At 43.5% G+C, this 16,466-nt stretch overlaps 1 protein-coding gene across 1 annotated transcript; it reads right to left on the bottom strand. All coding sequences in view use genetic code 11, as the record gives it.

Moving 5' to 3' along the window:
- Window positions 1–2,176: 2,176 nt before the first annotated feature.
- On the bottom strand, window positions 2,177–15,253 carry EGR_04966 (BTB and MATH domain-containing protein 43; the record flags this gene model as incomplete). The annotated part of the gene is made up of 6 exons (XM_024494215.1): window positions 2,177–2,385; window positions 2,976–3,297; window positions 4,923–5,134; window positions 7,945–8,135; window positions 12,989–13,110; window positions 15,164–15,253. 6 exons carry the CDS (start codon window positions 15,251–15,253, stop codon window positions 2,177–2,179), a joined length of 1,146 nt encoding a protein of 381 aa, XP_024351309.1.
- Between the last annotated feature and the right edge of the window lie 1,213 nt (window positions 15,254–16,466).

The following is a 16,466-nucleotide window of genomic DNA, read 5'->3' as shown; positions in this document are numbered from 1 at the left end:
GCCTGCGATTTAATATACAGGGCTGAGTAACACGTCTTTCCTACACTCCTATTCACATATCACGGTAACAGGTAATGCATGTCAAATTGCGCCTTTTTGAGAGGTAAAAGGGGTAAACAAAATGCCGTTTCAAAGCACCAAAAGACACATTGAATGGATATAGAATATCACAGTTTATCCATAATTTCTTATTTACAATTTATCTACATGTAAATTTGCCCAGTCTGCTCATTATTTTTTTCAGTACTTCACTAGCAGACTTAGTGATTTGACAAAATAACTAGCCTACCGGAAAACGTAGGAGAGGCAGGAATCAACCAATTGTTGCACCCTCAAATCCATCGCTGCCGTCAGAATGGAGCAGGCATTCTGCGCTGAAAGGATTCTCCCCAGTCTCTGCTCAACCAAGTTGGCGAGTGCGGGCATCTCAAGCTGAAGGTAAAAATCGTCAAATTGTAGAATGCCTCGTCTCTCGAAATCACGAACCATAGCTCCCAGGTTCCCATTAGTTCTCGAGTTTTCATCTACTGAGGGTGCCTTATTACTGTTCAGGGCAATTTTTTCTGCATTTTATCTCCGAATTTTGCCTTTTTATAGCTCTTTCCATAGGACCATGCATAATCCAGGGCACGTAACTTTATAGGTTTAAGTAGGCGCACAACCGATGTTCTGTTCATGCCAAACTTGTAAATGAGCAAATAAGGGGAGAAAGTTGAATTCGGATAGTGGTAGTTAGGGTTGAATTTATCTGCAACCTATGATGCCACTAACCGAGCGTAGTTGCTATTCAATCTAAGCGAAAAAAAAAACTTTTTGGTGTTGGTCACTTCTCGTCAGCATGACACAAGTGTGGGGCGTATCCAAACGTCGAATGAACAGGTGTTCCAAATAGCTATTTATACCCATAAATCGCAAATAGTGAGCGGTCTAGATCACCAAGGAAGTTAATGTTGGTTCTTTTGATGGTCCAGTGTTTCTCCAGCGCTATCACTTGTATTGTCTTTCTCAAATAAGTAGGCAAAAATAACAAAGTTGCTGTTTTATAACTAGCTGGAGAAGTTTAAACCTTGGAATGGCCCTTGAATCTCCCCTATTCCAAGCAGGTCTAGTGGAAATATATAACTGATTCTCACAACTGCCTAGCACACTTCTCATCCTTCAGACCCTAAATTTTACCGTCAAAAAGGAAAAAACTGCCCCAAATCAGCCCCTTTACCATTGACATGGAGCTCTGCTCATGCCATCTACGTTACTTATCCTCCAAGCCCTATAATGATCATAACCGGTATATTCCAACATCTTCAGCAATGACTCAAGCTTTACGTCGTTAACAACGTGGATGAACTTATTCCAAAATAGCAAGGATCCCCATTTTGCCGACTGCATCCTGCTCATGAAGGAAAGAGCGTCTACACGAAGGATGGTAAACCTATAACTACTTTAGGCAACCAGTTCTGTACAAATGGCAGTCCTTAAGTACCATCTCACTTAACCGAGTTGAAAGTTGTCACCAGTGGCCTTCGTCTATGAGGAAACTGTTAATGATGCTCAAGCTGTAAAGACTGGGTGCCTCTGCATGGGACAAGAAGCCGAGGCTAACCTCGATAGGTCGATGGGCAGCACTAAAGTGATAAAAATTAAAGATTCCTTAGCACAGAACGTAGTTCTACATAATCGCTTTTTGCCGTAAGTGACTTTTCCGCCTTGGTGAAGTTCGATCGGAGAGGCGAATGATTTACGAAATGTGGAATAGTGCTTCACCGTCAGTAACACACATGTATCGAATGATGCCACATGATATAGTTCAAAATGGGAACTTTTAATGGATTTGGAAGTCTTCCTGTTTGAAATTCTACCATAGTGTTCGGCCGTTTCGCAGGTGTTTATAAACTACTGGGGTATCTTATAACGGCCGAATTGGAAGACTAACCACCGAGGGAGAGGCGGAAGGGACTATGAGGACGACGCTCAAGAGATAAGGGCGAACTACGCAACAAGATAATATTTGACATTGCAGCCCCCAAGGCAGCGACATAAAGCACTGACTTAGTAGTCTCCTGGCTCTCTTTCAGTTTATGGTGAGGCTACTTTTGTACTTGAGTAGTATGTAACAGACTGAGATACAACTCAGCCGGTCCATTTACCCTCCAATGGTGTATTTTAAAGTGTAAATTTCCTACTTCACCTGATAGGACAGCCGAAGGAGGGAGACCAGCTGGGTGTGGCTCACTGCCCGATCAATTCGATTGGTGTAAACGTAGCGCAGAAAAATCGGGATCACGTCAGAATTGATGCCAGAACCACAAAACACAAGTTTCCGCGTGGCCTCACGAAGCTGGCCAGCGTTTCTGGACGAGAATATTCGCAGGAGCTTTGGAGATGCGGCTAAGACAATAATGAAGGCGTGATCAGGGATAAAAATTCTTAGGATTGTTTTTCTTATCTCAAAACATTCAATTGCGTTTCCCACTCTGGCTTATCATTAAACAAGGTGTCACGCAAAAAGGATTTACTGTCCACTATACTGTGGCTTTGGAAAAAAAAATTTTTAGAATTGTGGCTAATAGGCAGCTGTTTTGGTTGCACATTTGAATTTGTGAGCCGTTTCACACTCCTGCCATTTGGATTCGACACCCATAGCTCCTACACCGGTGGTATCTTTATCGCTCTGTACATTTGTACTAAATCTGCATCCAGATTCGTATGCCTAGTGGCTCTGCAAAATCAAAAAAATCAAAATACCTGAAAAAAATGCAACAAGTGTCAGTGCTACTAAAATAACTTCTCCACATTTCAGTAGTATTCACCCCTTGCAAATCGATTGGTTTACCAACCTTAATCAATAGAACTGGGTTTAAATCCACTGCAATGTCTCGAGAATCGTATTATGTGATGCCACATTGATAACCGTGAAACTACTTTCGAATTATTTGTTGCTGATAATTTTTAGTCACCCAAGAAGTGGGTAAATTTACCAGCTAGTATTGCCTTATGTGCGTGGAATTCAAGGGTGCCTTGCATTGGTGCTACGCAGTCACTGCAGTCGCAAGCTATGGGGAAGGAAAGGTGAGGGATGTCGACAAGAGCAGTGCTGCTACACTTCTTCTGCATTGCTGTTGTAGCCACAGTAACCGTGACATCAGCCAGACAGTTGGAGAGGAGAAGGCGTTCGAGGTCGGTGTGAAGGTCTGTAGACGTCTGCACTTCGGAAGGACAGTCGCAACCGTCCATGGAATCAGCATTGGAGGGAATGTCTTCAGAGGCGGAAGTGTGGACCTCCTCTTCAATCCAGAATATCTAATGTGGGGTGTAGAACAGATGCATTTCAAGGACAAGTGTTTTATTTGTATATGGTAATAAGCGGGCACCTTGGAGTCCTGATGGCGGGTGGAGGTCTCTTCATACCACTCATGCTGCAGGCCCTACGGGATTTAGCTATCTTCACATCCATAAATTTTATAGCTCCTTCGACACGCAGCCCTAAGACGATACCTCGTATGAACCTTCCGTGCATTTGCCTTCGGACTGGTGTATTGAATTCCTTACTATTTCCTATGGCGGAACAAGAACCTGTAAAGCATTGCGTTCGTATTTCTAAGGCTACCTTGGTTTCAATGAAGGAGCCTCCCGCAGCTCTTGCCTCACCGATCAAGACTGGAACCAGTTAAAAGACCATTTCACCTCTAGATATGAGGCCGCTGTGTACGTGGAGGCTTTGTGATTCACGCGAACAGCAAAACATCTTCGGATGAGCAATTCGAGTGATGTTTTCGAAAACATTTGACAACAAAAGACACGCGGGAAACATCGGCATTCTTGTGATCAAACAGGAAAGAAAAAAGGAAAAATGTCCTCTAAATCAAGCTCGCAAAGTGGCTAACAGAGCTGGAGGCAAGGTGGAGAAAAAGCACAGGCACAACAAAGGCAAACATCAAGGGGTGAGGCAGGGGGCCGGGGAGGATTGAGTCTGGGGCAGCTGTGACCTACTCGGCGGAAACTGACCGACCTTGTCGATTAACTGTGTCATACACAACACAACCACACAAACAACAAGGCGACCCGATCCCGCACATGACACAGTAGGTGGGGCAGGCAACCTTGAGACGATTTCCCAATGCTCAACTAACTCATGCAGGAAAACATGGCGAGGTTATTGGCGGTAGCTGCTTTGGCGTTTACCTTTCAATACGTTTACTAGACATGGCATGAAGATGGCTAGGCATCAATTCTGGACGTCGGAAGGCCTCAGTACGACAAGCTTCGGGCAGGCTATGCAGAGCTTCACGCCGTTTTCCGGGTCATTACTTGTGCAGACACATAAGGCCACTACTTGTCAATTGAGAGCAAACAGGACGTAGCCTGTGGATTCAATTCTCTCTTCTCCCAAGGAGACAATACATGCCTTATTCAACTGCGCAAAGGCTGAGGTGGTTTAACAGAGGCTCCCCTTAGTCCCATCTTGGAAGGGCAACAACTTTGGGAATGACAAGTACTACAGGGTTATGGTCGGAAAGTTATACGTAATCACGAGGTTAGATTTCACCATGTTTTCCAAGCTTCCGCATGTCCAAAAGGCGTGAAATGGCGGTGGAATGAGATTTCGACCTTGGGAGTGGCATACCTCCGCGCTCACCGCTCATTAAAGTTAGAAGCGTGGGGGGTAAAATTCCCCAAAAATGCCATTAAGAAAACCCGCATGCAAATACGAGTCTGGGCGTGGAAGGAAAGTTGGGAAAGAAAAAGGAGAACGATTAGCCAACATTCATAAGAAACTGTTTTTTGTTCGGAACTTTAGAGACACGCAATAAGGTCAAGTTTTTTTTTGCTCGTTATCGAATGAAAGGTTCGTGGAGGACTACGGGCGGATGGATGATGATCTGAGGATCAAGAAAGGCAAATTAAAAAGATCCAGTATTTCTGACCTCGGCAAAAAATTTGACGCGGTCACCGGGTCCAACAAGAAGATGATCATTTGTGGTTAGTGTTGCAGAAGCTGCAGGTGGACCATCCTTCCGCCCCGACACCGCCGTACTTCTCGTGTCAACGCCTGGTGGTGGGTAGAGCCGAGATCGCTCAACAAAACGGCAAAATCCCAGACCCATTTTTGGACCTACAAGGTGATATCGCTCTGTTTCTAAAAAAGAAAAAAGCACCAATAGTTTAACAGCATTCAAATGGTAAAAAGTCAAGTTTTTGTATTTCCTTTGGGTTTTTAGTTAACGTTTTAAGACTAGCATTACCACAGCACAATTCTACTGACTGAAGTTAAGTAGTAGATCACGTTACCAACGTAATTAGCTCCCGTGATTATTGCTTAACCCAGTGCTGTTGATGCAAATCCCTTGAGAAGGAAAAACGACCTTGGGGTGGATTTTTCACCCAAAAAATTGCAATTTCAGGCCTTTTTCATCTCTCTTTTGGAAAAGCAATTTCCCCCATCTCGAAAGGGGTATTTAAAGCAACCAAGGGAGAGAGATGCTATAGTTAAATAAATAGTTAATTCACCCCCCCCCCCCCAAAAAAAAAAATTAGCAACATAGATTCAGCTTGAAATACTTTAGTGGATTATTCTAGGTTCAGTTGACGGTGGCTCCTGGGATCACGGTGAAGCAAGGTACGACGACCCACTTCAAAAGTCGCATCTCCGAACCAACTAGAGAGAACAAATGATTCGCGACTTTCTTCGCTTACAAACTCCTAAATTCACAAATTTTGCTTCTAAATTTGCATTTACCTCTCGAAATATGTTTAGAGGCCACTTTAAATCCTTTGATGGGAATTCATTTCTCCGTACAAAGTAAGGAGAGCACACGAACGTCCAAATTTCCACCAACATCCACAGCAGGCCGTGGAGCCAAAAGACACATAGTAATGAGTGAAGGCGGAGATTGAGTCGGCGGTCAGAGACTAATGAGATCGGTTATAAACAAGCCAAAAAGAAAGTGATCAAAAAAGGGGGAAAATTGACACGGTTTTGCCTCCTGTTTGTTTACCTAAGGTCCATTATTCTCATCCCAGAAAGTGGGGAAGTGATTGGAGTGGACGTAAAAGATGAAATAGTACTGTACCCTACCGACGCTCCTACCTACCTATCCATTTATCTACCTGCGATAAACATTTGTTGGATGAAAGACAACGGTCTCTCTAAGCCGCAAGGGATGAAAGTAACCTCGTCACCATTCACCCTGATTATGGAGAAGGAGTTACAGAAAACAGAAGTCACCTCACTCCTGGCACTCCACAGACAATGATCGCACAATAATTAGGCTAAATTCAAGAGACTGAGAGACACTTTCAAAACATTTCTTGCCGATGGAGGTGGGTCAGTGATAAGGAGATTGGCACTTTGACCAATAAAGGCCTAAATTGATGCGTACTTGTAGAGGTTAATGTAGTTGCCAAAACGAACATGACTACAGCCTGCCACGACGTGGTGGTATGGCTAAACCATTCCAGGACAGCCCGGCTTCGTTTCATTATCGGTGCCGATTGAGAGAAACGGCTGCCTCGTCACCGAAATTGCTAAATTGTGTTCATCTGCCTGATTTGGCAGTTAAAAGATTCGCCTCTTGCCCAAAATCAGGCTAATTGACAATTAGACCTTCTACAAGTTGGTTAAATGTTCACGGTGGTAGTACAAACACTCAATACCGCTGCGGCCTGGCACCTTGATGACCGGCCCATGACACGTGTACCCGCTATTATTAATAGGGTGCATCTGGCATACCACCACGGCAACAGGCCTTCTTAGAAGTACCGCCAATTTATGAAACTCTCCTCGCTCGCCTAGTTATTAGCCTGTCAGTAGCTCAGGAAACTAAGAATCAAGTTTCGCATTTTCTGTGGTTCAAGGTGGTCGAATTCAATGCTACCGCCTCAAGGGGAACCGTCAAGGCCCATCCATACTTAAACAGTGGAGGTGAATTGTGGAATAGGCGCCGTCTGTCTGACTGGATGTCTTTTGACAGGAATCGCGGACCCAAAGCCTAGCTAGGCAATATCTTTTTTCTCAAATCTCCTCTAACACTTCCTAATTAGGCTTGTTTCCCTAAAAGGTGAAACCTCCCACCTAATTTGGCCCACGATTTTGGCGTTCCCTGAGGTAGTGCACACTTCCTAAAAACCGCGCGCCTTCATACTGCGCTGCATCAAATGTGTGGTCGCAATAAAAAGGTAGCACTTTTCCACAACGTAAATTAGGCGATTATGCTGTTTCACCGCGCGCAAAAAATTGGGCCAAATGACAGAAAAACCAGGCATACTGTTGAGACGATGTTCCTGCCTCCCACTACTCCTGGAAAGTACCAAGACGCTTATTTCGGCAATGACTTCCGTCAACACTTTTGCCATCTAAAAGGGGGCCTCTTTACTCGTCTCTCGCGGGACAGACCAGCTAGCTAGCAAAGGAGGAGAATTTGTGAAAGGATCTAGCTAAATCCACTACCTTCTTACGAGTGAATCCTCCTTGAGTAAAAAACTTCATCCCTCTGACAAGTCTGCCAGTAAACAGGTACAATGACTATAATCTAGGGGTCTGTAAATACTCGTCTTGGCTAAAAAATTTACGGCTCCCGGTTATTGAATCACTGCAACCCTTTGGGAGTCCCCCGAAGCCATAGAGATGGCCATGGAAGAAGTAATTGATAAAATTCGCCATCACTATGACTCAGCAAAAGGGCCTCTAGAGCTAAGCTGTTATTTAAAGTTAATTTAAACATTTTACGAACAATTAATGTCATTTACTAGACATATCTATCATCTTTGCTCTACGCTCCATGAATTGACCAAACCGAGATAATTGTTGTCTCTTGCAATATGACTTTGGGACCCCACAGATTTTCAAGTTCCAAGGCAATCTATCCATCGCCACGTCCTAGACACTTTTTGCTCACTTTTGTTGCCTTAATATCAAAAAAGGGTGTCTTCCGATGGAATTCCACCTACCATTGGTGTAGGCCACCCTGTCGAGTTGATCCAGCAGACTGCATCGAAAGCGGGCGGGAAGGAGAGAGGCAGCGGCAGTTGGGGTTTGAGGAGGATGACCATCTCGTTGCCTCTTCGATTCCATCACCAAACACACGGACACGTAGTCTCGCAGCTCCGAACACTTGCCATGGGGAGCCACATGAAGTGACCTTTGAGGAGGGGCAAGGGAATGTCATTTATTCATCTGCGTGGACAATTCCCATCCTTCACTGCCCAACTACCACTGGTCCTGCAGCTCCTTTGTTTGGCACCTGAACTACGCACAAAGTCTTTACCCTGCTTTTCGCCCGGATCTTAATTGCCGTCTTCCATGCACAATCCAGTTATTTTTAGACGCCTAAGCACTATAACTCCTTCAGAGGTAACTCAGACGCCACATTTGCGTGCCGCTGCCCATTAGAAATGCCACCAACGGATTATATTACTCTCTCCTTCACTCCGTGTGGACAATAAACCTAAGCGGTGTCTTTTTTGCCAGAAAAAAACATCGTTTCTATTTCGGCCGATGGAGAAGAAACCAAAGATAGGCAGTGAAACGACAGTAGAGGAAAACAAGTCCACATCTTTAACATCTTTCAATGGCGACCAATCCTAACTGACCGTGACTCAAAAAGAAGGAAATCTTAAACTTGAACCAACTCCCTTGAAATGCCGGCTGCATTTTAACAGGAATCTTGCCTTGAGAACTGCCTAAAAATATACCAGTAGTATACTGGGCATGAAAGGCCATTGGAGCCACTCATGTACAAGTACGTAAGGGTTACTCACACAAAATGAGACGGCGATGATGGGATCTGTTTCACAACATGGCTACATCACTGCCGTAAAAGCAATTTTCGAGGAAGCGCAGCCCTCGACCATCAAGCAAGTGGGTAGCGGCAGCCATTACGACCAAAGGAAGCAGCGTTAGTGCCAACAAAATTAGCTCAAAAGCTCAAACTTTTAGTCGTGCATGGCAACGACCACAAAATCCGTGTTTTGAGGTCACCTTCAGACACAACAGTCGCGCGTGTTTTGTGCATTCGTCTCCTCCGCCTACCCGCTCAAGTTGCCGTCGAGTGAGAAAGGGCAAAACAAGGAGGGGATAAATTGAAAAACACCGAGACTTTCACAGATTGCCGTGGAGGTGGTGATGGTGGTGCGTAGCCTTCAAAACACGCCAACAACGCGAAGTCTGTCTGAGTGCGCAAATGTCCAGTAGGTGAGTCAAGGTCGAAGTGCGCGAAAACTGGTTACAGATGAAATGCAAAACACGCAAGTGTCTAATTGGCTCTAGTCGCGTTTTGAACTCCCTCCGTCTACCAGTCCGATTTTTCTACCCTTCTTCCCCCCCCACCCCATTCAACCATCTCCCCCTACTTAACTGCACTTTCCCGGGTGGCACAGTTTTTACTTTTCAGAGCCAAACAATGTGGGTACATGTACGTAGACCTTCATTATCTACAGGAACTGCTGAACAAATCGAGTTAGCGCTTGAAAAACTGCATGAAGGTAGAAGTAAATAAAAGGGATGAAAGCATGAAAGACGGAGCAAAAGACCGGATCGGAGTTAAAGTTTTCTCAAATGTGTTTCTACCTGATGCCTGACACAAAACACACTCCGTCTTGTTTATACCTTTCTCCGCTGCATTTTAAAAATTAAAACCAAATTCTCTGTGGCTTAGTACAGAATTCAGCTACATACTGTGAGAATAGGCTGTCACCTACGATCTTTCAAAGGGGTCGGGGTCATGGAATTCAGTCAAAATGCGGCGTAAATTGTACCTTCTTTGATGTGAAACTCAGGTAAACGAAGGTTTGACAATGGTGTAATTTCGGAGGAAATAGGAGATAAAACGCGGAAAACCTTTAGCAGAACCAATTGTACCGGGTAAAATATCCTCATTTTGGGGCAACAGAACCACCCTTGCCATGACAAAATCAAACGCGCACTTTTCTGTGCTAGGCAAGCCTCAGACTGGGTGACAAAGTTCACAGTCACGCGGAGATGGCACCACCAGTTCAAAAATAAAAGTCAACGGGATGTCAACAAGAGTTAGTAATCCACTCCCGCAGTTACGATGGGCATTCGCGAGTTCCACCCTTTTATTGCCTCAATCATTTTCGCGGTTTTCTAGGCGGTGATGCAACTATGAAATGCCCCTGCAATCATAGTCCACCATGGATAGATTACGAGATCCAGGATGGCAGACTTGTGATTGAAATTGTTTATGCTATCTCCTTCCGAAGGATTTTCTGCTTCTAAACAGTGGAGTCTTGTGGCAGTCCTGGCTAATCCGATTGGCTCTGTTAGAGCCGGCTTTCTAGTCTGTAGATTCATGACCCACATTGCTGCAAAAAATGTTTTATTCAATGAATAATAAAACCAAGCCATCAATGTAGCTCTGCTTACCTTTTACCAGTGCCAGCCGTAACACAGTGGAGCTGTGTCTAGACACATAAAAGTCTACCGGTGTAAACCAACGTGTCTCTCTTTCCCGCCTCACTTAAATTAGCCGACTATGTCTTGGGACATCCACCCACCCACAACCTAGTTACCAATTGTTGCGTCACATCGCGGAGGGGAACCGGGTAATCACAAGTAAGCCGCCCGTGCCTCAGTCTCTACTTTGTTTGGCTCTGCTGCAGTACTTATTAGGCATGGAGAAAGTACGGCATCCACTCCAGCTGCGCCTTCCTCCGAGATAGCCGCGTCATGAGCGGCCTTGCGCGAACCAGGGAACGAAACAAGGCGCTTTTCCAGCGTCTCTCCGTCTGCGTGTCCTCCTCCTCCGTCTCTTGCTCTCATTTCAAGGCTATTTTTTGTGCATCCCTGTACGTACGTGTGACTGTCCTTGTACGGACGGACGTACGCACGTAGGCACGTGTTTTTCCGCCAATTGACCCAACTTGCAGACATCTGCCATTTGCGACTGGTGTAGCGCATACCCCCGCAACCACCACTCAAGGTCACTTGTAGGTGAATGTGAGGGCAAGTGACCTTCAAAATGCCTGTTTTGCTCGTCACTCCGCTCGCAAGATTGTATTTCTCCTTTCCATGCACCGTCTTGGCATTGTTTATAGATGTCTCAACAAGGAAAAAAGAAACCCACTGACTTCCGTCCTAAATGGCTTACGTAATCTGCGTAAATTGTTTTTCTTCCCGAGAGTTGTAGTGGCCTGAGCGTGTACTTCGACTTGGTTTTGTCCAACCTAGCACAGTACCTACCGACTGGTGGGACTTTCATGCCACCCGGACTTACCTCCGCCCTGTCATTAGGTCTGAGCAATGCAAGAAATGGAAAAGAAGGAAAGATTTGGTGAAGCATTCCGCCACACGCTAGATTCGAGACTACACTTGTGGTTTCTAGTTTGGGGTAGTAGTCGGAAGTTGAGAGATGATGTAGACACCTACACGACTGGGTGTAGACACAGAGAGATTTGTCAGTCTGTTTAATGCCTGCACCACCCATCACACAACGAATGTCTGGTTTTTTTGCCCTCTGACGTCATTACAGCCTTCCACGCCGTAGACGAGAATAGATCTCTCACTTTTCGGGTTTGTCTGCCTTGCTGAAACCAATTTTGACTTGTGCCAGTGTGTTGCACAGTCTGGGCAGGATCATTGAGGAGGCCATTAAAGGCAAGCAATTTGTTCCACTGGCGGAGGAGCGCGCTGTCCCACTTCCACTCCCAATAAGACTTTAATGTCAAACACATAAAATGCCAGCGCAAAGCGTCACTGCCTCTTTATAGGCCTACAAAGACAATAGCTTTCTTTCCAACCTGACAATTGGCTGGACGCTCTTCTTAGAGGGACTCGGAGGGTGCTTGCGGCTCTTCGTCAATCATTTCCCCATTTCAAGATCGCCATCTTGACAAATGAGATCAAAAGTTTTCAATGAGCGAGCTCAAAAGTTTCACGGGTCCACGAGGGAGTTTCCCAATCCGCTCATGAATTGTTAATATGAACCAAGGCGGTGGATACAATGACGTGATATACTGAGGGAAATAAAAGCTGCTAGACCAATAAAACCGGCTTTTATTTCCCAGACTATGGCTGTTGTGTCTGAGTTTACTTTTTTTGCGGGGGATGGGCACTAAAGAGCCGCACAGTGGAAGTTAACTACCACGCCTCTGCAGTCAACACCTAACCAGTGTTGCAGCGAGTGCAGTGGCACTGTCGTCTCTCACATACGTCAAACATTAACAAACCTGGGTGAAAGAGTGAATTTCTTGTTAACTACTGGTGAAACAATGAAGACGAGAAAAAAAATTGTACCCTTGTAGCCATTCCTCTTCAAACTCCCACCGATTGGAAGATGGAAATAGGAGTGATAATGGAGACAGCACTTTTTAATATAAATGAAACCAAAAACGGCCGAGTTAAGGCTTTCGTTTGAAGTTTTTGTATGAAAAAAAAAATAAAAGCATGTGATTAGCCTACAATAAACAATTGAGACGCCTCATTTAACATTGGGCAACCTTTAACCGGAAGGGGGAGTGGGGGAAAAGGGAGGGTTAAGTGGGCCCAGCTGATATTGCCTGCTTGGATAGATTTAGCGGAGGGATTTGAACCTCCAAACTAGAAAGCCAAACAGCAACCGCATAGGCCTTTCATGCAATGCTTTAAAAAGCGTACAAAAATTTTGGGGATTATGCTCCCTGCCCCCCCGCGCCGCCCCATCTGTCGTAAATGGCATGATTTGATAGAGATCATTTTCGGACCGCTTTTGATCAAAGGGCGCAGACATTTTGCGCAATCAGTAGATTCATTGTGGCGATTTCTTAATTACTCATTTCTCTTTATTTACAGCCAGAATTCATGCCTATGAAGTGCGATTTGTTCGGTCCGATTGCCTGGTAGAAAAGGAGTAATATCCACTTTCATATGTTTGTCTATGCCAGGTGTAAGACGTGAGATTGACAGCCCTCCCCTCTGCTGGATAATACTGCTATCTCAGGTTCCATGAAGGAGGAATTGTGAATAAGAAACAAGGCGAAATCAATGCGGTTAATTTACCATACGTAGTCCTTGTTGGCATGAACGGGGAAGGTTTGTGACACCACTGTTTCACCCGGTGCAGCAACAGAGAGACTGAAGTTTTCAATGGTCCATGTGAACTCAAGCTTTTTGGGACAAATCTGAAATCCAAAGGAGGAAGGGCAAATTTACCAATGTAGCTGCATGAAAATTGGATGTGCTAAGCATATACCCTCAGACCTACCAAGTCATGTGGAGAGAACAAAGAGGTGGGATTTCAGCCCCGTATCCTACATCTAACCTTGGTTGAACGTGTTGATTAGGCAATTAGATGTCTATCCCTTATGTTGACCACCCATGACTGTTTTGCTAAGGCTCTTCTCCGAGGAAAATAAAAACAGTCTTGTGATCAACGTTATTTTGTGTGGTAAAGTTGACGATGGAACAAGTCTTGCAACCCTATTAAGGACAGAAACGCGTTCCCTCCGGACTTAGACATAAAAGTACAATTTTTATGCAAATAAGGGGTAAAATTTACATGTTAAAATTACTTATTCAACTATTTTTTAAATTAAAATTAGCAAATGTAGATGACGATGCTGACAAAGGCAAGGGAGTAAAAGTGGACGCCATCAGAAGCAGAGGTAGGTACCAATATGACCATGAATAGTAAATGTCCCCGAAATACAGCATCTGAGGCGCTGGCACGCAAACAATTAGTTTAGAGGAAAACGCCTTCGATTGTACAAAAGCTGGACGAGCGCCCTCCTTTAGTCCGCCTGTCCGGCCGTATCTGAAGATTGTGTGAGTTTGGAAGGAGGGGGAGGGAACGGGAGGGGTGGAGGACGGAAGGCGAGGCGAAAAACTGCAGAGGCCCTTTCAGTCGTCCGCGTATTAGGACTGTGGATGGAAACTCACCTGAATGTTAGGCGGACTTGGTGCTGTTATTTTCCACAATTCGGGTCGAATATGCTCATGTTGACTATGCCAAAATTGGAGTGCGGTAAGCTACCCAAATGCAGGACAGTCAACAGTCGAAAAGAAGGGCTTAGCAAAACCACTTTGCAACCAAATGATGGATAGATATAATGATTGTGTTTATTTTAATAACCTTTCCTATCTACACCTGTGGGATGGTGTTTATCATCTTTATAGGCCCCGTTCACAGCACTTGACATGGCTAGACGATTGGCAATTTAACTGTCCCGTTCTGTGTTGGTTCATTCGCGTGTCATTAAATTGGTAAGAGATCAGAGAGCTGTGTTAACTTTAAATGGAAGAAAAACAACCTAAACTATCAACAAAGCATTGATAGTAGTCATTTGAAATAACCGTTACAAGCTAGGCGACACCCATTCCGGTTTGTACTGAACCAAACCTTTCTAAGAGAAGCAAGTAAAAGTGAATTGCTTTGCAACTTATAAACACGAAAATCATGATATTCCGTTCTAAACCCTTTCAATACTAACATCTAGCATATCGTAGACTTAATATATGTGATGAGCCAGGGTGAATTTTATGGTCATAAATCTTAATTCCATCCGAAAAAATGCAGAGAATGACAAGGAGCGGTATCTAAAACAATTTTTGAACATTTTTTTAAATAACAGAGGTAAGATTCCTAAAAGCAGGCGCTAGATCAAGAATATAGGCGTATAAGCATCATGGCTGTCTGAGAAAATCTGTTTTGTAATTGCATGTTGCAATTTGAGCTCAGAGAAGTTGGCCCATTTAATTGCCTTCAATCATTGGGTAAAAGTGCTGGAATATAAGATTGTACACATGCAAAGTAGTTATATAATTAAAAAAGACTTAAAAATTCGGGCATTTGCGCATATCGAGCATAGCACAAACACAAGGCGTAGGTGATCAATGGTAAGGTGTAGTAATCATTTGGGTAAACTAGTTTACTTTAATGGACTTATTTGCACAGAGGTGAATGCATACACTAAGTGTTTTTTCATAGCAATTGGAGGCCTAAGACAGTTTACAAAAAATGTTAGCAAAAATTCGGTTAATTTTATAGGATTACGCAAATTACCCTGGATTTAGGCGAGTTAAAATGAAAATATGTGAAAGTTCCTCACACAGAAAATAGGGGTAATTAAAGATTAAAAAATCATAAAAAGTTTTTGTCACCTATAAATCCGCAAAAAAACATTAACAAAATATTGTTTTGTGAAGCTGATGATATCTATCGCTAAAAACACCAACCTTTGTATAACACCAATGCGCCGAATTAAGAGAATCAGGCAAGGACAATGGGGGGAGATATAGACCCTTGGATAGCACGTCCGCGTTCATTGGTAAGAAGTTCAACTTGCTTTTTGAATCACATTGAGTTATTGGCAAAACCAACGAATTTTCCTGATGACGATATTTACTTCTTCTTCCATCGCAGAAACCCGGGGATAACTTGCGCTTAATGCCTTTTGATGATTGTATACTTTCTTTAAAAGCCTGTAAAAAGTTCGACCTGCGTAAGCTGTTGCTATAAGAGTTATTCTCAGGAAAAGTTAAGAGTCTCTCGAGCGTCATGCTGTGCAGCATAATATCGGAGATTTTGCCAGTTTGAAAAGGAACTGAGTGACCTTAAGTAAACATCACAAATTATTCTACAGATTAAAACGAATTAAAAAATTTGTATTTCTCGTGCTACTTAGAGCTAAGCTAGCTAATTAGCCACAGTATCGTTTTTTATTTTGTATAATCAACCTTGCTTGAGGTAAACTGCCTGCAGAAATATACTCTCCTTAAGTCAATACCGCTAGGTTTTCACTTTTGAGGTTCAGACAAAGTAGTTAATTTTCTAAGGCACTACTCTGCATAAATCACAAGAGTCAGCTTTAACCACACCATGACGGAATCCGTATTGAAGGCACTAAACTTCTGAAATCAACAATCGGTACTTTTAACGGTGAGTAAGATTGTGAAAAACCCCATTTTAAACTTTTATTTTGTCCGCTTGTGACTTAAGACTGGCCAAAAGTTGACTTAATAATCCAAAGTAGTTAGCATGATGGTACAGCCAGGATTGCACTATTAATTATATTCACTTACAGGACTTCTTTATGAATATTTCACACGGTCCAAATTTGTATAAGTTAAATATTCTTAATTGTGGTAGGCTAAATACATACTAGAAAATTTTTGATAATGCTTATCTAATGTATGTATTACTGAAAATGCGATATTCAAAGCTGTGAGTTACTAAACGAGAGAAAGCTTCACATAAAAATGGCATCTGCTTTATTAAAATTATATTTATACCAAAGTTTTTGGATAAAACGAAAATGTAGAGCCTTCGTTTGCTTCTCAAGGCCGTTTTTGTAAACCGGATCTGATAAAGGAGTTTATCAATTTTTACTAATAATAAAAAAACTGAGCTCCTTTATGTTGAAATTTGGGAACTGAAGAGGCCACACAACCACATCTCTACTTAAGCAGGTATTAAATTAGACATTAAAAATAAGCAAACTTTTCTTGTCCGTAACTCCTCAGTGAGCGAGTGAACTTG

The sequence above is a fragment of the Echinococcus granulosus genome (assembly GCF_000524195.1).
Source record: "Echinococcus granulosus chromosome Unknown EG_S00034, whole genome shotgun sequence".
Taxonomy (NCBI): domain Eukaryota; kingdom Metazoa; phylum Platyhelminthes; class Cestoda; order Cyclophyllidea; family Taeniidae; genus Echinococcus; species Echinococcus granulosus.
The sequence above is the reverse complement of the archived record's forward strand: the minus strand, read 5'-3'. Positions and strand labels throughout refer to the sequence as shown.